A 27,018-nucleotide genomic window follows, 5' to 3' on the forward strand; every position below is an offset into this window, starting at 1 on the left:
CACACGCACGCAGGCAGACATACACACAAAAACACATTTCTTCCCAAACGCATACACACACACACAACCACATACACGCACGCATACACATATACGCACGTACACATGCATACACACATAAGCATACACACGCATACGCACACATACGCATACACACACGGTAGCGTAGTTGGTAGAGCGCTGAACTGCCACCATAGTGGCCCGCAGTTCCTGGTTCGAATCCTGCCCAGGGCCGAAATTATTTCGGTACCGCTGCGCTTCGGGTCGTTACTCTGACTCTCGTGGGCGGGGAGTTGGGTGTGTGTGTGTGTGCAAGGTCATAGCATTACCCATAGATCGGACCTACGAGCTCTGAGCTCTCTTCCAGGAGGGAAATAGCTGTCGATCACGAGTCCAACACGTGATCCAAAGACCAAGTGAATACACACACGCTCACATACGCATACATACACACACGCGCGCACGCGCGCGCGTGTGCACACACTCGTTGACATACGCGTGGGCAGAGGCACGTAGACGGTCCGCTTGATTCTTCTGTTTAAACCTTAAGTAAAATTAACGAGAGGACCCACAACCAACAGACGCGGGGGGGGGGGGAGGGAGAAGGTGGGGGAGAGGAGGAGAGGGAAAGTGAGAGGAGAGGGGAGGAGGAAGAGGGAGAGGAGGGGGGAGGTGAGGAGAGTCGGTGAGGGAAAGAGGAAAAGAGAGGAGAGGAGAGTAGGTGAGGGAAAGGGAGATGTGAGAAGAGAGTAGAAGGAAGGAGATGAGAGGGAAGGGAGAGGAGAGGAGGGAGAAGAGAGGAGAGGAGGGAGAAGAGAGGGAGGGGAGGGAGAAGAGGGGGAAGGGAGGGGAGGGAGAAGAGGGGGAAGGGAAGGAGAGGGGAAGAAGAGAGGAGAGGGGAGGGAGAGGAGAGGAGAGGGGAGGGAGAAGAGAGGAGAGGGGAGGGGGAAGAGAAGAGAGGAGAGGGGAGGAGGAAGAGAAGAGAGTAGAGGGAGAAGAGAAGAGAGGGTAGGGAGAAGAGAGGAGAGGGGAGGGAGAAGAGAGGAGAGGGGAGGGAGAAGAGAGGAGGGGGGAGGGGGAAGAGAAGAGAGTAGAGGGGGAAGAGAGGAGAGGGTAGGGAGAAAAGAGGAGAGGGTAGGGAGAAGAGAGGAGAGGGTAGGGAGAAGAGAGGAGAGGGTAGGGAGAAGAGAGGAGAGGGGAAGGGGAAGAGAAGAGAGTAGAGGGGGAAGAGAAGAGAGTAGAGGGAGAAGAGAGGAGAGGGGAGGGGGGAAGAGAAGAGAGTAGAGGGAGAAAAGAGGAGAGGGTAGGGAGAAGAGAGGAGAGTAGAGGGAGAAGAGAGGAGAGTAGAGGGAGAAGAGAGGAGAGTGGAGGGAGAAGAGAGGAGAGGGTAGGGAGAAGAGAGGTGAGGGGAGGGAGAAAAGAGGTGAGGGGAGGGAGAAGAGAAGAGAGGGGAGGGAGAAGAGAGGAGAGGGGAGGGAGAAGAGAGGAGAGGGGAGGGAGAAGAGAGGAGAGGGGAGGGAGAAGAGAGGAGAGGGGCGGGGAGAGAGGAGAGGGGAGGGAGAAGAGGAGAGGGGAGGGAGAAAGAGGGGAGAGAGGAGAGGAGGGGAGTGGAGAGAAGAGAGGAGAGGGGAAGGGAGAGAAGAGAGGAGAGGGGGAAGGGGAGAAGAGAGGAGAGTAGAGGGAGAAGAGAGGAGAGGGTAGGGAGAAGAGAGGAGAGGGTAGGGAGAAAAGAGGTGAGGGTAGGGAGAAAAGAGGTGAGGGTAGGGAGAAAAGAGGTGAGGGGAGGGAGAAGAGAGGAGAGGGGAGGGAGAAGAGAGGAGAGGGGAGGGAGAAGAGAGGAGAGGGGAGGGAGAAGAGAGGAGAGGGGAGGGAGAAGAGAGGAGAGGGGAGGGAGAAGAGAGGAGAGGGGAGGGAGGAAGAGAGGAGAGGGGAGGGAGGGAGGAAGAGAGGAGAGGGGAGGGAGGGAGGAAGAGAGGAGAGGGGAGGGAGGGAGGAAGAGAGGAGAGGGGAGGGAGGAAGAGAGGAGAGGGGAGGGAGAAGAGAGGAGAGGGGAGGGAGAAGAGAGGAGAAGGAGAAGAGAGGAGAAGAGAGGAGAGGGGAGGGGGAAGAGAAGAGAGTAGAGGGGGAAGAGAGGAGAGGGTAGGGAGAAAAGAGGAGAGGGTAGGGAGAAGAGAGGAGAGGGTAGGGAGAAGAGAGGGAAGGGGAAGAGAATAGAGTAGAGGGGGAAGAGAAGAGAGTAGAGGGAGAAAAGAGGAGAGGGGAGGGGGAAGAGAAGAGAGTAGAGGGAGAAAAGAGGAGAGGGTAGGGGGAAGAGAAGAGAGTAGAGGGAGAAAAGAGGAGACGGTAGGGAGTAGAGGGAGAATAGAGGAGAGGGGAGGGAGAAGAGAGGAGAGGGGAGGGAGAAGAGTGGAGAGGGTAGGGAGAAAAGAGGTGAGGGGAGGGAGAAGAGAGGAGAGGGAAGGGAGAAGAGAGGAGAGGGGAGGGAGAAGAGAGGGGAGGGAGAAGAGAGGAGAAGGAGAAGAGAGGAGGGAAGGAAGATGGGAGGGGAGAGGAGAGGGGAGAGAAGAGAGGAGAGGGTAGGAAGAAAAGAGAGGGTAGGAAGAAAAGAGGAGAGGGGAGGGAGAAGAGAGAAGAGGGAAGGAAGATGGGAGTGGAAAGAAGAGAGTAGAGGGGAGAGAGAGAAGAGGAGAGGGGAGGGAGAGGAGATGAGAGGGAAGGGAGAGGAGAGGGGAGGTAGAAGAGGAGGAGAGGAGAGGGGAGGTAGAAGAGGAGGAGAGGAGAGGGGAGGGAGAAGTGAGGGGAGAGCAGAGCGAGAAGAGAGGGAGGGGAGGGAGAAGAGGGGGGAAGAGAAGGAGAAGAAAAGAGAGGGGAGAGAAGAGGGGAGGGAGGGGAGAGGAGAGGGGAAGGAGAAGAGAGCAGAGGAGAGGGGAAGGAGAAGAGGAGGAGAGGAGAGGGGAGGGAGAAGTGAGGGTAGAGCAGAGCGAGAAGAGAGGGAGGGGAGGGAGAAGAGGGGGGAAGAGAGGGAGAAGAAAAGAGAGGGGAGGGAGAAGAGGGGGGATGAGAGGGAGAAGAAAAGAGAGGGGAGGGAGGGAGGGGAGAGGGGAGGGAGAGGAGAGGGGAAGGAGAAGAGAGCAGAGGAGAGGGGAAGGAGAAGAGGAGGAGAGGGAAGGGAGAAGTGAGGGGAGAGCAGAGGGAGAAGAGAGGGGAGGGGAGGGAGAAGAGGGGGGAAGAGAGGGAGAAGAAAAGAGAGGGGAGGGGAGAGGGGAGGGAGAGGAGAGGGAGAGGAGAGGGGAAGGAGAAGAGAGCAGAGGAGAGGGGAAGGAGAAGAGGAGGAGAGGGAAGGGAGAAGTGAGGGGAGAGCAGAGGGAGAAGAGTGGGGAGGGGAGGAAGAGAAGAGAGGAGAGGGGAGGAAGAGAGGGGAGGGAGAAGAGAGGAGAGGGGAGGGAGAAGAAAGGAGAGGGGAGGGAGAAGAGAGGAGAGGGGAGGGAGAAGAGAGGAGAGGGGAGGGAGAAGAGGGGAGAGGAGAGGAGGGAGGGGAGAGGAGAGGGGAAGGGGAGAAATTCAATTGGAAGCCTCAACAAAGGCTCCTGCTCCAAAGTCCTTTGTTTTGGCAGCTTGCGATGGTTGGTAATAAGGCCCGCCAACGGCCTTTGGCTTCTTAACGAAGGTGGGCAGAGATGTTTGAAGGTTCGAGGTTAAATAACGAGATTTACCAGAAAATAATTGTGAAAATAACAGATAACAATGAGAATAACCATAGAATAACAATGAGAATAACTGTAAAATAAAACGAAATAACCATGAAAATAGGAACAAAATAAACATGAAAATAACCATAAACTAACAATGAAAATAACCATAAAATAACCATGAAAATAACCATAAAATAATAATGAAAATAACCATAAAATAATAATGAAAATAACCATAAAATCCATGAACTTTACCATAAAATAACTATGAAAAAAATATAAGATAAACATGAAAATAACATTTAAACAACCATAGGAATAACCATAACAACAACCATGAAAATAACATTGAAAATAAGTCCGAATAAGGAAAAATAACCGTGGAAATAGCCATAAAACCTTGCCCATGGCGGAATAATAGCATATTACTAACCTATAGTAATAACCGAAAATAATACCGGACGGTCATATACGACAACTAAAAAGAAAGGAGGAAAAAAAAAAAAAAAAAAAAAAAAAATATATATATATATATATATATATATATATATAAACAAATAATTAAAAGAGAATAAATAGATAAAAACAATAATGATGATAATAATAATAATAATAATAATAATTAATAATAATAAACAAATAAAATAAAATAGAAAAACTAAATAATATACAAATAAAATAAAATGGAAAATAAGAAATTAGAAATAATAATAATAAATAAATGTCACAAAAACAACAACCATAACGAACCCCAGTGGTGGGGAGGGCTGTTGGTGGTGGTGGTGTTGGTATGCAGGTGGTGGTGGTGGCGGTGGTGGCCGAGTAAGGGAGTGCCGTCCTCCCATTGGCTGGAAGCGAAAGGGGTAGACGTAAACAACATCTTTACACGCGCACACACACACACACACACACACACACACACACACACACACACACACGCACAAAAGAGAGGGAGGAGGGGGAGGGAGAGTGGGAGGAGAGAGGGAGAGTGGGAGGAGAGTGGGAGGAGAGAGGGAGAGTGGGAGGAGAGAGGGAGAGTGGGAGGGGAGAGGGAGAGTGGGAGGAAAGAGGGAGAGTAGGAGGGTAGAGGGAGAGGGAGAGTGGGAGGAGAGAGGGTGAGTGGGAGAGGAGAGGGTGAGTGGGAGAGGAGAGGGAGAGTGGGAGAGGAGAGGGAGAGTGGGAGAGGAGAGGGAGAGTGGAAGAGGAGAGGGAGAGTGGAAGAGGAGAGGGAGAGTGGGAGAGGAGAGGGAGAGTGGAAGAGGAGAGGGAGAGTGGAAGAGGAGAGGGAGAGTGGGAGAGGAGAGGGAGAGTGGGAGAGGAGAGGGAGAGTGGAAGAGGAGAGGGAGAGTGGGAGAGGAGAGGGAGAGTGGGAGGGGAGAGGGAGAGTGGGAGGGGAGAGGGGCACTCTCACCTTCAGGAGAGTTCAGGGCCATGTTTGTGCCTTCACGCTTGTGGAGGGAGGGAGGGTAAAGAGGGAGTGAGGGGAGGGGGGGAAGGAGGGAGGGAAGGGAAGGAGATGTGTGTGAGGGAGGGTAAAGAGGGAGTGAGGGGAGGGAGGGAGAGAGGGGAAGGAGGGTGGGAGGAAAGGAGGAAGGGAAGGAGATGGGAGGGGAGGGAGGGGAAGGAGGGAGGGAAGGGAAGGAGATGTGTGGGAGGGAGGGGAAGGAGGGTGGGAGGAAAGGAGGGAGGGAAGGGAAGGAGATGTGTGTGAGGGAGGGTAAAGAGGGAGTGAGGGGAGGGTGGGAGGAAAGGAGGGAGGGAAGGGAAGGAGATGGGAGGGAGAGGGAGGGGGAGGAGGATGGAAGGGATGCAACCTTGACCTTATTATACAGAAACTGGGATTCGGTAAAAAAAAATCCCACTTCCCCCCTCCCACACCCCCATCAATTATTAATTTATTATTCCCCCCCCCACACAGGATAAAGTAGTCTAACAGCAAGATTCTCGTATCTATAACCCCTTGTTATTGATGCTGTTATTTGAGCTGTTGTTATTGATATAGTTATTATTACTATCGTGATTGTTGTTGGTATTGATGTTATTATGTTACTGATTGTTATTATTGATGGTATGGTTGTTATTGTTATTACTATTGATTGTTGTTTTTGATGCTGTTGCTGTTATGTTACTGATTATGTTATTGATTGTTATTATTGGTTATATTATAGTTGTTATTACCATTGTGAATTATTGTTATTGATGCTGTTGCTGTTATTGATTGTTATTTTTGACGATGATGTTATTGATGACGCCATTGTGGCCGCTCAGGTACACGTGCCTGCTGCGCCTGGCCGCGGGCGAGGCTGACGTCATGCTGGCTCAGCCGGAGGACCTGTACCTGGCCCACCAGCTGGCGCCCGACACCTTCCACGTCGTGGCCGCAGTCAAGGACCTGCCCAGGAAGGACCGTGAGTACTACTACTACTACTACCCCCCCCCAAAAAAAAAAAAAAAAAAAAATAAATAAATAAATTAATAGATAAAAATAAATAAATAAATAGATAAATAGAATGAGAAATAAATAAATAAATTAATTAATAAATAAATAAATAAAATTAATAAAATAAACAAATAAACAAACAAAATTATATAAAATAATAGATAAAATAATAATAAAATGGAGAAATAAATAATTAAATATATGTAAAATAAAAATGGAATACAATATGTAACTGGAAGTTGTTATCATTATAATAAGATAGAATAAAACAAGAAATTAATTAAAATATAAAATTAACCAAAGTAAAGCAATTCAGATGAAGAATAAGGAATAAATGAATAAAATCGCCTGGCGGCAGACACGAGAAAAGGATGGGAGTAGTGATGGCCACTCGCCAGCAAGGTCGGTCTCCGTCTTTCTCTCTTTATTTCTATTTTTCTCTTTCTCTCTCCCTGCCATTCTCTTTTTCTGTCTTTCTCCCCCTCTCCCTGTCTCTCTCCTTGTCTCCCCCCTGGCTCTCTCTCCTTGTCTCCCCCCTGCCTCTCTCTCCTCGTCTCCCCCCTGCCTCTCTCTCCTTGTCTCCCCCTCTCCCTGCCTCTCTCTCCTTGTCTCCCCCTCTCCCTGCCTCTCTCTCTCCTTGTCTCCCCCTCACTGGCTCTCTCTCCTTGTCCCCCCCTCCCTGGCTCTCTCTCTCCTTGTCTCCCCCCCAGCTCTCTCTCATTGTCTCCCCACCCCGGCTCTCTCTCTCTCCTTGTCTCCCCACCCCGGCTCTCTCTCTCTCTCCTTGTCTCCCCCCCAGCTCTCTCTCTTTGTCTCCCCACCCCGGCTCTCTCTCTCTCCTTGTCTCCCCCTCCCTGGCTCTCTCTCTCTCCTTGTCTCCCCCTCCCTGGCTCTCTCTCCTTGTCTACCCCTCCCTGGCTCTCTCTCTCTCTCTCCTTGTCTACCCCTCCCTGGCTCTCTCTCCTTGTCTACCCCTCCCTGGCTCTCTCTCTCTCTCTCTCTCCCCTTGTCTCCCCCTCCCTGGCTCTCTCTCTCTCCCCTTGTCTACCCCTCCCTGGCTCTCTCTCTCTCTCTCTCTCTCTCTCTCTCTCTCTCCCTCTCTCTCTCTCTCTCCTTGTCTACCCCTCCCTGGCTCTCTCTCTCTCCCCTTGTCTCCCCCTCCCTGGCTCTCTCTCTCTCCCCTTGTCTACCCCTCCCTGGCTCTCTCTCTCTCTCTCTCTCTCTCTCTCTCTCTCTCCCTCTCTCTCCCTGTCTCCCCCTCCCCGGCTCTCAATCTCCCCGTCTCTCTCTCTCTCAATCTCCCTGTCTCTCTCTCTGGCATGTCACAAGCAGATCTGTGTCTTGTCAGGCGGCCGAACATGGCCTTGCATGATAAGGCGAAGGGCTGGGGGACGACGATGACGAGGAGGAGGAGGAAGAGGAGGAGGAGGATTGTATTTCGTCGTTAACCAGCGCTTCCTTCCTTGGGCCGAGGAGGTGTAAAAGTCGCAGAGGCGGTCAAGAGGAGGAGGGAGATTTAAGGAGGACAGTAACAGAAAGTAGGGCTAGCGCAGTTTAAATGGAGGTAGAGGAAGAAGAGGAAGAGGAGGAGGAGGAGGAGGAGGAAAAGGAAGAAGTTATATAAAAGAGGAATACTACAAGTTAACGTGGTCAGCATTTTTATATAGGGATGGCGGGGAGGGGAGGGAAGGGAGAGGGAGGAGGAAGAAGTGAGGGAGGGGGAGGAAGGATGGGAGGGGGATGAAGGGGGAGAGAGGAGGGAGGGAGAAGAGGAAGGGAGGGAGAGGGAGAGAAGGGGAGGGGGAGAAAGAGGGAAGGGGAGAGAGAAGGAGGGGGAAAGGGAGAGAGAGAGGGAGAGGAGAGGGAGGGGATGAAAGGGAGGATGGGGAGGGGAGATGTGGGAGGGAAAGGGAGGGGAGGGGAGAGGGGGGAGGATGAGGAAGGGAGGGAGGGAGGGGGTCGGGGTCGTACAGAGGCGTAGAAGATCTCGTATAGAAAAAAACAAGATGTCTGCATGTGAGCTTGCATATATATGTAAATGTACATGCATGTATGTATGTGTGTGTGTGTATGTGCGTGTGTGTGCGTGTGTTCATGGCCATCATATCGAATGGCGTCGCTTGCCTTGGCACTGGCAGTGCCGCCCACGCCCGCACGCCCGTCCGCCCGCAGTGTCATCGGGGTGGTTGGTGGCTGTTGCAACCCACTCCCCTCCCCCATCCGCCCACGCCCACCATCCCTTTTGTCCTTTGTGAGCCATTCACCCCCCCACTTACAGCCCTGTCACTCTCTCTCTCTCTCTTTCCCACAGCCTTGTCTCTCTCATAGCCCCCCTCTCTCTCTCACAGCCTTCCTTCTCTCTCTTCCTCGCAGCCCCCTGTCTTTCTCTCTCACAGCCTCCCTTCTCTCTCTCTCTCTCTCTTGCAGCCACCCTGTCTCTCTTTCCCACAGCCTTGTCTCTCTCATGGCCCCCCCTTCTCTCTCTCTCTCTCCCTCGCAGCCCCCTGTCTTTCTCTCTCTCTCAGCCCCCCTTCTCTCTCCCTCGCATCCCCGTCTCTCTCTTACAGCCTCTCTCTCTTTCTCACAGCCCACCGTCTGTCTCGCTCACAGCCACCCGTCTCTCTCTCCCTCTGTCTCTCTCTCCTCTCACAGCCCCCCGTCTCTCTCTTATTCTCACAGCCCCCCTTCTCTCTCGTCTCTCTCTCCCTCTCACAGCCTTGTCTCTCTCATAGCCCCCCTGTCTCTCTCTTCTCTCACAGCCTCTCTCTCTTCTCTCACAGCCCCCCGTCTCTCTCTTCTCTCTCTCCCTCTCACAGCCCCCTTCTCTCTCCTCTCACAGCCCCCTTCTCTCTCCCTCGCATCCCCGTCTCTCTCTTACAGCCTCTCTCTCTTTCTCACAGCCCACCGTCTGTCTCTATTTCTCACAGCCCACCGTCTGTCTCTATTTCTCACAGCCCCCCGTCTGTCTCTATTTCTCACAGCCCCCCGTCTGTCTCTATTTCTCACAGCCCCCCGTCTCTCTCTCCCTCTCACAGCCCCCCGTCTCTCTCTCCCTCTCACAGCCCCCCGTCTCTCTCTTTCACAGCCCCCTGTCTCTCTCACAACCCCCCTGCCTCTCTCTCCCTCTCACAGCCCACGTTTCCACTAATGGACTCCTTGCACGCACACACACGTATACACACACATACACACGTACGTACACACACATGAAAGACCTCCCCCCTCCCACAGTCCTCTGTCCCCCCTTCCCCCACCCCCCACAATCTTCTGCCCCCACCCCATTCCCCACTCTCCCCCTTATATACCCATTGTGTTATGGTGGCAACCCACGTCCCTTTGAACCGCCCCTCCTTCTCTTCCTCCTCCACTCCTGGAGTCGGGAAGTCCTCTCCTTGTCGTCCTCCACTTTTTGTTTCGGCCAGAACTCCCACCCTTACTCTCTCTCTCACGTCCACTGCCACTTCCACACTCCCGCGTGTTTACTCCTACGGAGTTTTGGGACCCCCCCCCCCCAAAAAAAAAAAAAAAAAAAATAGAATATATATATATATATATATGTTATATACAATAGATTAATAAATTAATTGATAAATAAAAAATAGAAAATAATGATAATAAGCAAATAGATATAGATTAAGTATATCAATAAACAAATAAATATTTTGACTCATCCACCCCGAACATAAGGTGGACTGAACCCATTGTATGTGTGTATACGTGTTATAGACTACCAAATCCCTCAATAAATCCTTCCCAAGCAACATACTCTTACATTAAGCCAAAGGACTCCACCAAGGATCCTTTTGGCTGAATAAAATCGCCTGACGACGAAGAGAATAACCACATTCTTGGTCCCTCTTCGACACCTCCTTCAGGTCGCTGGCGTTACGAAGGCGTGGCCGTTGTCCGCCGGAAGGCGATCACCTCCGTCCAGGACCTGCGGGGTTCCAAGTCGTGCCACACGGGATATGGACGCACCGCCGGATGGAATATCCCCGTGGCTCACGTGAGTAACAAGCAAACTCCTCCTCCTCTTCCTTGTTTCCCTCCTCCTCCTCTTCCTTGTTTCTCTCCTCCTCCTTTCCTTGTTTTCCTCCTCCTCTTCCTTCTTGTTTTCCTCCTCCTCCTCTTCCTTGTTTCCCTCCTCCTCCTCTTCCTTGTTTCCCTCCTCCTCCTCTTCCTTGTTTCTCTCCTCCTTCTTCCTTGTCTCTCTCCTCCTCCTCTTCCTTGTTTCCCTCCTCCTCCTCTTCCTTGTTTCTCTCCTATTTCTTGTCTTTCTCCTCCCCCTCCTCTTCTTCCTTGTCTCTCTCCTCCTATTCCTCTTCTTCTTTCTCTTTCCCCCTATTCCTCCTCTTCCTTGTCTCCTCCCCTTCCTTGTCTCTCTCCTCCCCCTCCTCTTCCTTGTCTCTCTCTTCCTATTCCCCCTATTCCTTGTCTCTCTCCTCCCCTTCTATTCTTTCTCTTCCTTGTCCCTCTCCTCCTCCTACACTTCCTTTTCCTCTTCCTCCTCCCCCTCCTGCACTTCCTATTCCTCTTCTTCCTCCACCTCTCTCTCTCCGTCTAAGAGGTGATGGGATCTCTCTTCTCGTCAAATCTGTAGTCTTGTAAATTCTTCACCATTAAAATATATAATTTCAATTTCAACATGTTTATAATAAACTCGAAATATCCACTGCACAATAATCACTCGGAACAAAGTGACATGGACATCACTGCACGCAACGGACACGTGACGTCACGTCACCCCGCGTGAGCTCGACATCAAAACTTCCAAACGCGACGTGACGTCATGTCGACTCGAACGCAGTTTTCAACAAGAATGTCGTCAGTCCAAGTGCGGGTGGGCGTCACATCGTGAGTCTGCTGGCGACGTGACGTCATGTCGACGCCGAAGGATTTTTCATTAAAAGTTGACGATGTGGCTGTTTTTTTGGGAAAAAAAAAAAACATAACAGAGTATCCGTTTCAGGGTCGTACCATTTATCGATATTAATAGTTTATTTTTATTTACTTTTTAGAGAGAGAGAGAGAGAGAGAGAGAGAGAAAAGAGAGGGGCAGGCTCTTCTCTCTCTCTAAAGAGCTCTTGCTATCGAACTCCGCTATCATATTTACTCGAGTTGTATCTAATTTCATTTCTTCCTGGCGTGCCATTGTCTATTCCTGACCAGGTCCTTTGTTATATATTTGCCCCAATTTATCATTATTATTTTGTTATAATTATTATTACTAATATTTTTACACTGGATTTTGTTTGTACATGTGACATAGGCGGGGGCGAATTCATGAAGGGGAGGGGGAGTCAAAGGGGAGGAGTGAAAAGGTCGTTATGGGAGTGACGGGGCGGGGGGAGTGATGGGGCGGGTAGAGCCCTCCTCCCCCCTATACTCCTACCCCCTCCCTCTATCCTCCTCTCTCTATTTCCTCTCCCCTGCCTCTATCCTCCCCATCCCTCCCTCACCTCCTCCCCCTTCCTCTATACCCCTCCCCCTCCCTCTATCTCCCTCCTCCCTTTATACTCCTACCCCCTTCCTCCATCCTTTTCTCCCCATCCATCCCTTACCTCCTCCTCCCCCTCCCTCCCTCTATCCTCCTCCTCCCCCTCCCTCCCTCTATCCTCCTCCTCGTCCTCTATCGAAGAGGTATGCAGGCGGGCGAGCCGGTGGTGTCTCTGGTTACTCCCACTTGAGGAGCAGCGGCGGCGGCGGTGAAGGACCACCTCCGCCCGCTCGCTCGCTTGTCCTTCGCTGCCGTCAGGCGATTTCATTCATCTGAAGGGGGCGAGGGGGGCCCCGGCCCCTTTTGGCGACGGAGGGGGAGGACAAATGGGGGAGAGGGAGGACAAAGTGGGGAGGGGAGAACAAAAGGGGGATGGGGAGGACAAAAGGGGATGGGGAGGACAAAGGGGGGAGGGAGAGGACAAAGAGAGAGGGGGAGGACAAAGGGGGAGGGAGAGGACAAAGAGAGAGGGGGAGGACAAAGGGGGAGAGCTGGGGAAGGGGAGGAAGGGAGGTAGGGAGAAGATAGAAGAGGAAGGGGAAATGGGGAGACGATCCTCGCCCACGTCATTCCACAATGAGCGTTGAGCTTAGATCTTGCCCCATAACTCGTAGACCCGAGTTCGATCCCCATCGCCTACCGGTGACTGCTAACGGTCTGGCTATCCGAGTACGTAAGGCGAAGGTGGTGGTTGAAGAGTCTTGAATAGAGGAGCGAGATTGGTGACGGCTTCGGCCGCAGCCAGGCATCTCCACCAAGAGCTTCGTTACCTTGTTACCATCATGGTTACCATTACCCACCAGGAGCATCGTTACCTTGTTACCATCATGATTACCGTTACCCACCAGGAGCCTCGTTACCTTGTTACCATTATGATTACCGTTACCCACCTCCAAGAGCATCGTTACCATCATTATTACCGTTACCCACCAGGGGCATCGTTACCTTATTATCATCGTGATTAACGTTACTCACCTCCACCATGAGCCACGTTACCTTGTTACCATAATGATTACCGTTACCAATCATCATCAGGTGCCTCATTACCTTGTTACCATCATGATTACCATTACCCATCACCAGTAGCTTCGTTGCCTTACCATAATGATTACCATTACCGTTACCCACCTCCACCAGGAGCCTCGTTACCATCATGATTACCGTTACCGTTGCAGTTGCTGAAGCTGGGCGAGCTGAAGATGGAGTGCGACTTCAAGGGCACGGTGGCCGAACACGACCTCCGGGCGGCGTCCAAGTACTTCGGCCTCGCCTGCGTCCCCGGCCAGTGGGCACCCGACAACGACACCGACGCTCAACTCAGTGGGTAACCCTCTTTCCCAGTATATGCACACAAATACATATGCACACACGTACATACCTACACACACATACATGTATACAGTATATATACATAAATATAGACGCATGTGCACACACATGTAAAGTGTATGCATACACATACATATACATATGCACACACATACATACCTACACACACATACATGTATATGCACACGTTCAAATACCTACACATAGACTGCACACACGTACATTACCTACACATACACACGTACATACCTACATAGATATGCACACACACGTATGTACATACCTACACACATTCAAATACATGGTCACATGCATGCACACACACATTTTATAATCCACGGCCTTGCTGTGGATGTGCTGTGTCTTGCGACACTGCTTCTGACCCAGGGCAGTGGACAGGATGCAGGGATGACCCGTCATCCAGGAGGTGCCAAGATAAGAGGGAGGGAGGAGGGTGGAGGGGAGTGGAATATAAAGGAAGTGGAATGGGTGGGAGTGGTTTCTATACCTTTTTCTTTTTGGCTACCCCCCGTGTAGGGGGGAAAAGCCTTTGGTATATGTATGTTATTGTCAGTATCATTGTTATTAATGTTGTTATAACGAATCTCATCTTTGCTGCAGAGGAGCAATACTCGAACCTGTGCACGATGTGCCGCGACCCAGGCCTGTGCGACGGACAGGACGCCCACGCCGGCTACGAGGGCGTCCTCCGGTGCCTCGTCGACTCTCACGGCGACGTGGCCTGGACCAAGCGGGAGGCTCTCACGGCCTTCCTCGCCGACAGGACCGACGTGAGTACTCACGATTTTTTTTTTTTTTTTTTTGCCATCAGCTTGACCTGATATCAAACTGTTCTGCTCAGACGAGGTCACGGATTTTTGCAAAAATATTTCGAGTAATCTAAAGCGGTGACATCGACTGTATTTACTCCAGGGACCTCTCCTTGGCTGAATAAAATAGTTTGGTGTCACCTAGAAAAAGGCACAGCCTATAGTGTATGGGACAATTGTGTACCCACCTTAACCCTTCATACTAGGCCATCCCTTTGTATCAGTAGTGTGATAAGGAAGGTTGAAAACTCACAATAAAAAATAAACTAATATATAGAATAAGATAAAAATAAACTATATACAGGTATAAATAGATAAAACAAATGAAAATAATAAAAATAATTCAATCGTGAGACGTAGACGTAGGACTTCGGAGGAATCGTCAAGCGAATGACGAACTCTGTTCTCTTCTCCCCCCACCAGGTGGTCAAGGACGACTTCGCGCTGCTCTGCCCCGACGGGCGACTGGTGGACGTCGACAGCCACGAGCAGTGTCACTGGGCCGCACGTCCATGGCCAGTCTGGCTAGCCACCGAGCAGGGCCAGTGAGTGGCCGAGTTTGTCTCTGTATTTAATTTTGTATTTTTTTTTTTTTTTTTTTTACTTATTCTGACTACGTGAAAAGTAATTTTATTAATTTCACGGGACGGACCCCTGTTTGAAAGTTGTCCTCAGCGATCGATACCCCCATTCAGGCTGGAGTTCATGTCCTCAGATATCAGAATGGTCCATTTCTTGGCCAGAATAGAACATATCAAGGGCGTCACCGTATTGGAAGGCTTAACCTCGTTACGTCACTGACACTAAATCACTAACTGTGCAACACTGACACCAGAAGGCCGAGGTCGTCACCTTTGTCAGTGAACGTCCGAGTTCGTTGCGTTGGTCCCAGAAGGGGAGCTCCCCCGAACTCGACTCTCGAAGTCGAGACTCTAAGTGAGACCAGATTCTTCGAAGGGGGGAGGGGAGAGGGAGTACGAAAAAAAGGGGTGGGGAGTATGAGGGCAGGGGGGAGTGCTGGGGCGGGGGGAGTGTAGGGCGCGGGGGGTTGTACGAGGGTGGGAGGAGGGAGTACGAAGGAGGGAGAAGGGGGGCAGGTGTTCAGGGTTGGCGGACGATGACAGAGCAATGCAGTGCATGACTTGTCACTGCTTGGAAGAGGTTTTCCAATGTTCGAACCACCCACTTTCTATATGTTTTGGACAGATGTGTTTCACAATGGTCTTGGATAACGTGGTGGACTCATGATCGACAGCTATTTCCCTCCCGGAAGAGAGCTCAGAGCTCATATATGACCGATCTATGGGTAATGCTGTGACGTTACACACACATACATACACCCAACTCCCCACCCACGAGAATTGGAGTAACGACTCGCATCGCACCTATCCTGAAATTACAATATTTCAGCCCTGGGCGAACCCGGACCGCCGTAGTGGCGGCCAGGAACTCTACCAACTGCGCCATCAAGTGTGTGTACGTGTGTGTGTGTTTGTTTGTGTGTGCGCGCGCACGCCCTATAATGATGTGTTGGATTTCGAACTCGCCTCGTCTGTTTTCGAACCCCAGCAGTTACTAGTGACTGCCACATGTACTAGCTATCTAAGCACATAGGGCAAAGGTGACGGCCTCGGCCTTCTGGTGTCAGTGTTGCACAGTTAGTGATTTAGTGGCAGCGCTGTAACGAGGTTAAATGAAGAAAAACACAAAACATAAAAGTGATAAAAATTAAAAGAAAAAAATTAAACAAAATTAAATAAAAAATAAAGTACACACACACATTTTGAGTAACTTCCATTTATGACTTTACTTCCAATTAATTTCAATGAATGACTTGTTCTCGCAGGCGTCATGCGCAGACCCTGCAGAAGGCCATGGCGAGGGAGGAACCTAAGGACTCTCCCCTGAGCGCTGTGATGGGATCCAAACTCCCCGCAGCTGTCCAGCCCGTCTTGTCGCCCACCACAGCATCAGCGTATCTCCAGCAAGGTGGGTAGTCAGTTTCGCTTCAATCCGTCCAGTGCCCCTGGTCTCTCTTGTAGAAGACCCGCGGTCTTCCAGCAACCGAGAACATCCTTCGGGAGGGTCCACATTTCACTCAGGGAAAATGTTGTTGTCAAGGGATCGTTAGTTTGGGGCAGAAGTTGTAAAATGGAATGGACGCTCCTGGAGTTAGGTTTAACCCTTCTGTTGTGGGGGAAGGAGGGTCCCCATGACTGAATGAAATCCCCCCAAGGCAAGTAGAATATAGGTACTGTATATAAATAATGTTCGTCCTTCATTAATGACGACGAACATGACATTGACCCCAAATTCATGACTTGCGTTTGACTTTGATTAAAGTGAGGGAGAATTGTGCAGTGTTGTTAGCCTCTCTCTCTCTCTCGTCCCTATCTTGATCCTGTGGCAAGACGGAGTCAAGACGACTGGTGATAGGTTGGGATCCAATGGATGGTCAACAGGGTTTTCGTGCCATGCTGTGTCCTATTTATGTTCCACAATGCTTTGCTGGTTTGCTTTTCTGCCTGTTGAAGTAATCTAGTGTTTTCGTCCGCGCAGTCCACCAAAATCAGGCTTCACATGCTAGGGAGACAGAACCTTGAAACCAACTGTATGTGGCATGCTCACAGTGACATGTCCATGGGGTATGGTCACCCCTCATGGCTGTTTTTAATCCACAAGGCATTGGGGGCAAGAGTTGATGGGGAGCCAGGGCATGTCCACATATCGGTGGGCCATAGCTCTGCACCTTTGGGGCCTCCTGCTGCTCATCAAAGATCTCCTGTAATGTTAGCCTTGTGCCGCAAGGCACCCAGTTACCATGCGTAGCCATGGGGAGGCCCTGAAGGAGACTTGGTGGTGGAAAGGTTATATGCTGGCAGGAAAGACTTGTGCAGAGTGGCTCCCTTTTCGTAACAAGACTAGCCAGTGGTGGTAGCTGAAAGCAAGAGGGTATGCAAAGCAATACCTTAATGCTATCCACACTAGATACGTCACATCACCCTGTGCGAACCACACACACACACAAAATGGTACATAAATATATACATATGTACACCACAAGGCCCTGTCCTTCTTATAAGCATTGTGGTTATTCAAGGTCTACACTCACCCTTCACCCATTTGTGTGGGTGAGGCGGAAAGTGGAGGTACAAGAGTGAAAGATTATGAGAGTTGAACTGTCTATGCTTACAGGGTAAACCCAACTACATCATTTATTTTCGCCCTTATCAGCTGGTTACGAGGTGACCATCTCTGGTATCGGTTGCAACTCGGAGAGTGTTATCCTGTGCGTGTCTTCAAAGGCAGCGGAGGAGAAGTGCAGAGCCTTGTCCAAGGTCCTCAAGTCCCGCAGGGTCCGGCCCGAACTCAAATGCACCCGACCCTCCTCCTCGTCCACCGACAACTGCATAAACTTTATCGTCAAGGGCAAAGCGCACATCACATCCGTTGATGGAGGCGACATGTTCGACAGTCATGTGTAAGTGGACTTCTGAGACAAAAATATAAATTGCGATCCTCTTCATATCTATATCTTACAATGCTGAACCTGATATGTTTACTTATATTTGCACAGCAAGTTTGGTACGACGGCACTGATTTCGGAGCGTTACGGCCCCTTGGACGCATCCTACTTCGCCGTGGCTGTCGTCAAGGCAGACTCCGGGATAACCTCCCTCGAACAGCTGAAGGGAAAGAAGTCTTGCCACACTGGTATTGGAAGGACAGCAGGTAAATAGGACGTCGGGTTGAAAGGAAGCAAGTAGAGTTGTAGAGATGGGTTTTGGATAATGAACAAGAGAACAAACAGGGTTGTGTTGTTAGTTATAGAGTAGAGACATTGGAGATTACAATTTTTATCCAGTCATTCTATATTCATCTATATACCAGGAGCCATCTTCCCCCCCAACCCCCACCTCATGAGAGAAGTACCCACCCACCCACCATCAACCCATCCCATATCCATTGCCCATTTGTTTCTCTCTTGGGAGAAAAAATAAAATAAAAAATAAATAACATACATACATATGCTAAAGGCTTTTTCCCCCATACACAGGAGGTAGCCAAAAGACAAGGCATAGAAACCACTCCCATCCATTTCATCCTCTACATACTCCACTCCCCTTTACCCTCTTCCCTCCCATCCTCTTGGCAGTGGATGAAGGGTCATCCATCTCCTGTCCTACCGCCTGGGTCAGAAGGAATAGCACAACACAGCAGTTGATATAGTTCATATTATATACATACATACATACATATACCAAGGCTTTTTCCCCCTTACAAGGGGGGTAGCCAAAAAGAAAAAGGCATAAAATCATTCCCACCCATTCCATCCCTGAATACACTCCACACCCCTCCACCCTCCCTCTTCTCTGAGCACCTCCTGGATGATGGGTCATCCCTGCACCTTGTCCACTGCCCTGGGTCAGAAGCAGTGTCGCAAGACACAGCACATCCACAGCAAGGCCGCTTCATTAAATCGGCGACCCCCCCTCTCCGTCCCCCCATTGCATAAAAGGAGAGGACGGGGAGAAATCCCTTCGGGCTGCGTCAAAATTTTGCTCACACATACTACCTCACCCCCCCACCCCCTGCCCATTCCACCTCATGCAATCACATCATCATCCATATACAACCATTCTCCATTCACCCGTCTTCTGTCCTCTCCCGTCCTTCCTCAACAGATGGGAGAGGACACATATATATATATTTTTACACATTGTTTCCTGGCTGTGTACAATCTATTCTTACTGACGTTGCAACACCCTCAGGCTGGAAAATCCCCGTGTCAACCCTGATGGAGGCTGGGCTTCTCAAACCGATAAAGTGCAACTATGCCCAAGCTATAGGCAAGTTCTTCAGTAGCTCGTGTGTGCCAGGGGCCAAGAACGTCGACTACGACCCCAGCGGCACCAATCCCAGGTCCCTCTGTGAACTCTGCGTGGGGTCTCAGTGTGAGTCTTCCTCTCTTGATTTTATGTATATTAATCGTGATCAGCTAAAACACCTTGTATTACTGATGGGATGTTGGAAATAAATAGCTTGAGTAAGTACCATTTGGAAAGGAACAGGTAAAAGGATTGCCCTGTATCAAGCGGTGTGCTCGCAATTACGTACAGGAAATTTTCTGTATCCGGAAACAATAGGCGTGCTGCATCCCCTTAAAGAACGAGTTCTTCGTGATACTAATACGTTTGTTCTTCTTCCTCCTCCATTGCTCCCCACAGTGGAAGGTGCTGTTGACGGCCCCCCTTACGACGTGTCTGGAGGTGATGTAGTTAACAAGTGTGCACGAGATGATACGGAAGCCTTCTCTGGGTACACGGGTGCCTTCCGCTGCCTTGTCCAGGGTGGTGGTGATGTTGCCTTTGTTAAGCACACAACAGTTATTGATAATACAAGTGAGTAGCCAAGTTTTGTATTAAACTGTTTGATGTTGTATACTCAAGCTTCAGATGTTGGTCCTAGTTTAATACCCCAAAATGGATCCGAGTAATTGCCACTTCCCCTGGGTGCAAAGTGCCCCCTTTGCCTTGCAGACCTTCTTTATATAGCAGACAACTGCTACTGTCAGGTTAACTTGTTCCTCTATTACACAGACGGCAACAACAATGAATCGTGGGCAAAGAATCTTAATGCGCAGGACTTCAAACTCCTCTGCAGGAATTCCAGCACCGCTGATGTTGTTAGCTTTAGCAGTTGTTACCTTGCCAGTGTTCCTGCACACAAGGTAAGCGACCTCGAGTTTTGAGTCACATTCTGTTCTCACCCATGCCCCCAGGAAGAACAATTCCTCCTTTTATAGTGTTCTGCTTTGTTCTTCTTTGAACTAACTGCTGCCTCACAACCAATCTCAAGATGTTCTATCTATATTTATATACCAATGATGCTTCTTCCCCTTTGTAAGGGAGATAACCAGCCAAGTCACACACCCACCACCCATCTCTTTCCTTTGATGATCCTTATCATCCGTGCAGGTCATAACGGCTGTGAAGAACAATGATGCCTTCCTGGACGACATCCGCTTGCTCCTCCTCCGGGCCTCAGCCATCCTGCCTCCTGGACAGGACGTCTTTACCCTCTTTGGACCTTTCATGGGCAAACACGACCTCATCTTCAAGGTAAGGTTTTTGAGGATATTGGTGGCTGTATTCTCTTCTGTTCAGTTATAGCCACAGATGTCCTTGCATATTTTATGGCTTTCGTGAAATTCTGTTTAAATTCCCTGGGCTTCGTTACCCTTGTATGGTAGCCAAGTCAAAGGCACCCTTCCCTCCCTCTCATCTTAGCTCCTTGTGGATGAAGGGTCATCCCTGTATCCTGCCTACTGTCTGGGTCTGAAGCAATGCAGCAAGACACAGCAAGGCCACTTCAGTTAAATGGCAACTACCCCCAGTTTCTATACCCTCATGTGGAAAATAAAAATGGGGAGAAATCCCTTTAGGATGCGTCAAAATATTGTACATACACGACAATTCTCTACTCACCCCTATTCCCTCCCTGACTGAAAATAGAGAAGATGGGGAAGAAATTCCTTCAGGCTTCACGAAAATATCATCCATACACAGCCATTCTCCACTCTCTTCCTCTCTCTCCTGCTGCTCTCATTTATAAACTCGTTTCACAATAAGACCATAACTTATAACTTTGGGTACTTGGGGTTGTGTGTGGCAGAAAAGCGCGGAGTGGAGGTAAACTGTAGATTGAGAGAAGCACGTAAGTGCCTTGGGGGATTAAAAAAGTGTGCCAAGAAAAGAGGGAGGGAGGGAGGGATGGTGAATGGAAGTGGAATGGGTGGGGATGAAATGGGTGGGAGTGGACTTATGCCTTTATTATGCCTTTTGTCTTTGGCTACCTCCTTTGTAAGGGGGAAGAAGCCCGTATTATAAGTACTGTATATATAAATAAAAAATAAGTACCACAATGGAAATTAGCTTACATGCTTTTTTGTGTTATACTCGGCAATTGTAATTGTTGTTTTGAAATATGTGTTTTTTGTTATCTGCACTTTATATATATTGATTCATTACCAAATAAACACTATTATTATTATTTATTATTATCATCATTGACTTTACCTTTCCTCCAACACCAGGACTCTGCTACGGCATTGATCAACTTGAGGCAGGACAAGGACCACCAGACCTTGGAGGGTGCTTACTTCCGTGCCCTCAAGGAGCTGCACATGTGCCACATTGACGAGGACATCGACCTCCTTCCAGAGTCGCAAGAAATTGGCCAGATTGGCAGCAACGCGTCCCACGCTCAAGGGTCCTCAGTCGCCATCTTGTGTCTCACCCTCCTGTTCTCCAGAGTCGTGGTCCAAGCGTGACTATGAGTTGAATGGTGGGATGCAACCCCCCCCCCCCCAAGAAATGAATAGACGAGTGAAGTAGAAACTCCAGAAATGTTTCTGAATCGAGCAGGTTTTAGTGAAGTTGGAGTCACTTTGCATCTATGTATCAATGGACACATGGCTATGCCAATACTTTATTTTTTTTTTCCCCCTCATCTACCATGTAGGCCTAGGTTTAAGTCTACTGGTGTCCCGATAGTTAGAACACATGATGAAGATGACATACTTGGTTATAGACAAGCACCTTTATAAGTTCTTCAATGTAATCAATCATTAGCCAGAATCTTCAATACCTTGGCCTTTGGATTGTATGCATATGTGCATTTGTACATCTACAGAATTATGAAAGGCATGGAAGTCCTTAATAGAGAAGACTTGTTAAATTGGGATAATAGAAACACAAGAGGACATGGAAAGAAGCCTAAAAAGGATCATTATAGAAGAGGCCTGAAAAAGAACAGCTTTCCCCACATAGTGTTGGATGTATGGAACAAATTAGATGGAAAAACAGTGTGTACAAAAACAATACAGGAATTTAAGAGCAAACTAGATATGGAGAGATACAAAGACAGGACATAAGTTAAGCTCCCCTACCTGTAAGATACAACTAAGTAAATACATGTTAAGAATTCAAAATCCTTGTAGCCAATGATGGTGAATGATCCCATAATTTAGCTTTGGGTCCAAACATAAGTGTTATTGTGACTCCTGGCTTCAAACGTCAATACTAACACCAAACCTGGAATGTAATAAACCCAGTGGTGGTAACCCCACAAAGTCCGAGCCATTTCACCATAAGTTTTAGGTGTTTTGTAAATCTTGAAATGTGTCTAAGTGTATAGCCGAGATTGTATACTTGGTTGTGAGACTTTTATGTGTATCGACAGAAGACGGCCAGACGACAATTTAGTCTTGTAGACATGACGACAGTCGGTAGACAAAGTTACCAAATGTCATTAGTTTTCTAAAGAATAATTTTACCGTGATTCTCGCTTTTATACAACATGCATACCTACACTCGATTCTCTCTTCTTATTGCTTTGTTCATTTCATATACTATATTAGGCAGCTCCCCTTCTGTGACCAGAGTACACTTGTTAATGGGTGTGTGTGTTTAAACAAGTGTAAATAAAATTATTAGATCTTGAAACTAGGACATACATATATACACCAATGGCTTTTTCCCCCTTACAAGGGAGGTAGCCAAAGTCAAAGGCATAAATCCATTCCCACCCATTTCATTCCCACATACTCCACTCCCCTTCATCACCTCTCCCTCCCTCTTAAACTAGTACCAGTATATATATATGGCCAGAAATCTTAAGGAGTGATACAATCGCCCATGGTTATAATTGGGCATGTGTTAACTAATTTCTAACGTAAACATACACAAAGTCATAACATTTGTAAAGCACATCTGTCCACACGATCCTGATAAATAACAGGAATAGAACACAATACAATATGCTAATATTAGCATGTTCTACTGGTATGCCAAGCACCACATGGAAGACATGAAACACCTTAACTTCCATTAATCTTCTTCGAGCAACACACTAGGTCTTCTTTGAGCGACTTGTGGACAGGTTACTAAGGAGACGCAAGTCTTCTGCAAAAGAGACCCGGAGCAATAGGCCGATTCATTAATACATCAAGATCAGTGCTTGTTGCATTTCTCGTAGTCCACACTGCAGTCAATCGTCAAAGAACGAAAACTGACCCATTACACTGACGACATTCATTTTCAAAGATTCCTTATAGTACAACTTACACACATTAGATTTAGTTAAAATTTTTGGTAAACAGGAACTCTGCTGAAGAATCCTTGCTGCAAGTCTTTAATATTTCCCCCATTTATGTAGGCTTTACATTTTTAGACACAAATTGTTCTTTGCATTAGTTTGACCTTTAATTTTCCATGTGACTTCAGTCCCCCTCCCAAACAGGTTTCCCACTAACGGTCCAATTCTTCCCCCCGCCTCAATATTCTGACCCAGAAACCAAATTAATTTGTGGCACTTTCAATTTAAAATTATATTCTTGTTCCAATTCTTCTCCCACTGCTTACGGATTAATTTACCGACTATTATGACTGAGAAGGTATAGATCGTTGGCTATTTTTTGTAAATATTATATTATTTGTTCATTATACCAATGACTATTTCCTGCAATGTGTGATCTGTTCTTTGCCATAATGTAGACTATATTATAATCAGAAGACCACGAGGTTAACTGTGTGACTGAGTTCGGCTAAATAGCTGAATGTTTAATTTGTAAGGAAGTGGAGTCTTGTGAGATGGATGTGGGAGAGCATCTTCTCCCCACCACTATTTTTGTGATTTATATTTGGTTCATGTTTATAAACGTGTTAGGGCGACACATTCCAGGTTTTAGTAAACCTACAATGGAAGACAATTCAAACTTTTTCCGTGTGGTTTGGGTTAAACGTATGCATCTGGGTGCTGCTGCCACAAAATTATTTGACCATTTCAGTACAACTCAAAATCTTAAGCGCAGCATTGGCCACCATATGTACAATGCATCACACTACTTGCATGATAAAATATAAAGTTTGAGTAATAATGAACAAAAAAAAAAGTGATCAAACCAGTTCACAGAATCTGGGGGTAACTCAAGTACAACTACAAATATATATATATGTATATATATATATAATGATGCCTATGCCGGCATCCTTGTGTACCCACTTGCATCTCACAACGCCTATGTAGGCATCATCATACTGAATTGATTAAATACAGTGGTAACCACTTTCGGCTTATGACCTTGGTCTTCCGTAGATCTCAATATGAGCAAGACTCCCCCATTCTATTTGTTACTCTTCTCTCACATTAAGAGAAATGTGTGGTGTTACAAAGATGGTGGCCCAACCAAGGCATACATCAGTCCCTTTTATCATAGCTCCTTATGGTTTAATAACAACAACCTAAAGAAATGTGAAGGTATAACGAACATTTCAGTGCAATCACCGAGTCTTTTTTCTAATGTTTACATTTTTAGAATTATTTAATGTAAAAATGTAAATATTAGAATATAATTAATTCAATTGGAATTTGGATTCCTTAAACTATATAAAATTTGAAGTACAGTATTTTTCTACACTAATAGAAAAAAAAAATGTAAAGTCAACAACTGTGGCAAGGTATCTCATATAGAAATGAAAACATGCTTGCAGTATATGTATATACTATTATATTTGTATATTTTTGACTAAAACATTGTTGGCGATCATATGATTATTAATAAAATCACTGCTGTAATTACAGGTTGTAATTATTTCGGTAGAGACCTATCTATATACAAAAAGCACACATCCACTCCCACCCATTCCATCGACCACCCTCATTACCTTCTCATAGATGAAGGATGATCACTCTCCTGCCCACTACCTGGGTCAGAAGCAATACAGCAAGACACAGCACATCCACAGCAAGCTACATACATACATATACCAAGGTCCTGAATGACGGGTCATCCCTGCACCTTGTCCACTGCCCTGGGTCAGAAGCAGTATCGCAAGACACAGCACATCCACAGCAAGGCCGCTTCATTAAATCGGCGACCCCCCCTCTCCGTCCCCCCCATTGCATAAAAGGAGAGGACGGGGAGAAATCCCTTCGGGCTGCATCAAATTTTGCTCACACATACTACCTCACCCCCCATCCACCCGCCCATTCCACCTCATGCAATCACATCATCATCCATATACAACCATTCTCCATTCACCCCTGTCTTCTGTCCTCTCCCGTCCTTCCTCAACAGACATTCCCCTCTTCCCTAAAGCCCCCTTCACCCCATCCATCCACCTCATCCTAGGACGTCCCCTCATGTTCACTTCCTCCACATCTGCCTTCCACACCTCTTTTACTAGTCTTTCTTCACTCATTCTTTCCATGTGTCCAAACAATCCTAATATTCTTTCATCAACCCTATCTCCCAGCTCCTTTTCCACCCCTGTTCTCCTCCTCACCTCCTCATTTCTCACTCTATCTAGCCTAGTAACCCCCATCATACTTCTCAGACACCTCATCTCAAACACATTCAAACTCCTTCTCTCTTCTTCTCTCATGTTCCATGTTTCTCCCCCATACAGTTCTGTTGGCACAATCACTCCTTCATACAGTCTCCTCTTAGCATCCATTCCCAAATGTCTATTCCTCATTACACTCTTTAATCCACCAAGGCATTTACTCGCTTCTCTCAATCTACATTCTACCTCCACTTTCACTCCACCTTTCCCTGCCACATTTGCACCCAAATATCTAAAACAATCCACTTCCTCCAGTCGCTCTCCCTTAATGCTCACTTCCAGTCTACTGCCACTTTCCCCTTGTACATCTCATCACCTTACTTTTACCCACATTTATCTTTAGCTTTCTTCTATCACATACTCTCCCAAACTCTGCCACCAACTTCCTCAATCCCTCTTCCGATCCTGCCACAAGCGCAGTGTCGTCCGCAAACAACAGCTGGCTCACCTCCCACTTTTCTCCATTTTCTTTAACCATCTCCAATCCCTTGCCCACTACCCTTGCATTTACCTCTCGCACCACCCCATCCATGTATAAGTTGAACAGCCAGGGCGACATAACGCATCCTTGACGAAGTCCCACCTTTACCTCGAACCACTCACTCTCTCCATTTCCAATCCTGACACAAGCTCTACTATTCTCATAAAAACTCTTGACAGCTCCTAGCTTTCCTCCTATGCCGTATATCTGCATAACCTCCCACAGTGCCTTCCTGTCTACCCTATCATAAGCCTTTTCCAGATCCATAAAAGCCCAAAAAACATCCTTCCCCTTTCCTATAGCTTTCTCACATATCTGTCTTACCACAAAGATCTGATCTACAGAACCTCTACCTGTCCTAAATCCACACTGTTCCTCACCAATTACTCCTTTTGTTCCTCTCCTAATCCTCTCAACCAAGATCCTCCCATAAGCCTTCCCAACTACACTTAACAAGCTAATCCCTCTGAAACTACTACATTCACAGCAAGGTGATTTCACTTTATTGACAAATTCTCCTCTCTGTCCCTCATGCATAAAATAGAGGAGACGAATAGAATCTGGGGCTACCTCATGTACAACTACAAAAAAAAAATATATATATAATCAAGACACCAACACCTGAATCCCCATGTACCCATTTGTGCCTCATGACGCCTATGTAGGCATCATTATACCCAAGTAGTTAAACTCCAAGTCTCCGCCCCATATAGTGTCATCGGATCACCCCTTCGTATAAGAGTTAATGCATATGTTTTCTCTGACTTTGCCACCTCCAGGGAGAGTGTACCCTTTGTATGTGTCTGAGATATAGAACCCAGGCAATAGTCCAGAGAGATCTGTTGCCAGCCACTGCAGGACTGTTAATTTTCCAGCTCATGAAACTCATGGCAACAATTGATTGATATTGTTTGGTTTCATTTCTTTTCCCACAGTTGCATCTGATACATGCACCTCTTCCAGCTACTTATATTCACTCCAGCTACGTATATCATGTCAATGAATACTACTCACTTTGCCATGTTAATTGTCAGGAGGCACCACATGATGTAAATGGCCTAAGGATTGAATGTAGGACCTCCAGTGAGTATCCGCGGATCTTGTACGAGATGTTCCGTTCCAATCAATCCATTGCACTAACTCTTTGATTATGCTGGAGGCATAACTGGAAGCATGTTAGTCTCGCATTTGCTTAGTTGTGGATTCGAGTCCCACAGTGACAGTTACCTGCCCCAACAGTCCGAGCACATTGGGCAAAGGTGATAGCTTCAGCCACAGGCACTCAGGGCCTCCTGGTGTAGGCTCCTCATCTTTGAAGTAAAGGAGAATTAAAACAAACAG

General features: G+C 47.9%; 1 protein-coding gene across 1 annotated transcript in view; it reads left to right on the plus strand.

Annotated features, from left to right (window-relative positions):
- LOC143033269 (transferrin-like) overlaps positions 1 to 21,659 on the plus strand; it is a 57,502-nt gene extending 35,843 nt beyond the window's left edge. The window contains exons 3-15 of the mRNA XM_076198509.1: positions 5,961 to 6,100; positions 10,008 to 10,138; positions 12,805 to 12,949; positions 13,580 to 13,749; positions 14,212 to 14,333; positions 15,635 to 15,777; positions 17,023 to 17,269; positions 17,366 to 17,520; positions 18,561 to 18,743; positions 19,017 to 19,190; positions 19,389 to 19,519; positions 19,767 to 19,910; positions 20,885 to 21,659. Coding sequence (XP_076054624.1) covers positions 5,961 to 6,100; positions 10,008 to 10,138; positions 12,805 to 12,949; positions 13,580 to 13,749; positions 14,212 to 14,333; positions 15,635 to 15,777; positions 17,023 to 17,269; positions 17,366 to 17,520; positions 18,561 to 18,743; positions 19,017 to 19,190; positions 19,389 to 19,519; positions 19,767 to 19,910; positions 20,885 to 21,121 — 2,122 coding nt within the window. The 3' untranslated portion in view covers positions 21,122 to 21,659. The remainder of the gene's footprint in view (positions 1 to 5,960; positions 6,101 to 10,007; positions 10,139 to 12,804; positions 12,950 to 13,579; positions 13,750 to 14,211; positions 14,334 to 15,634; positions 15,778 to 17,022; positions 17,270 to 17,365; positions 17,521 to 18,560; positions 18,744 to 19,016; positions 19,191 to 19,388; positions 19,520 to 19,766; positions 19,911 to 20,884) is intronic.
- Positions 21,660 to 27,018: the final 5,359 nt, after the last annotated feature.

Source organism: Oratosquilla oratoria, chromosome 15, assembly GCF_046742065.1.
Source record: "Oratosquilla oratoria isolate Oo_2021 chromosome 15, ASM4674206v1, whole genome shotgun sequence".
NCBI classification, from domain to species: domain Eukaryota; kingdom Metazoa; phylum Arthropoda; class Malacostraca; order Stomatopoda; family Squillidae; genus Oratosquilla; species Oratosquilla oratoria.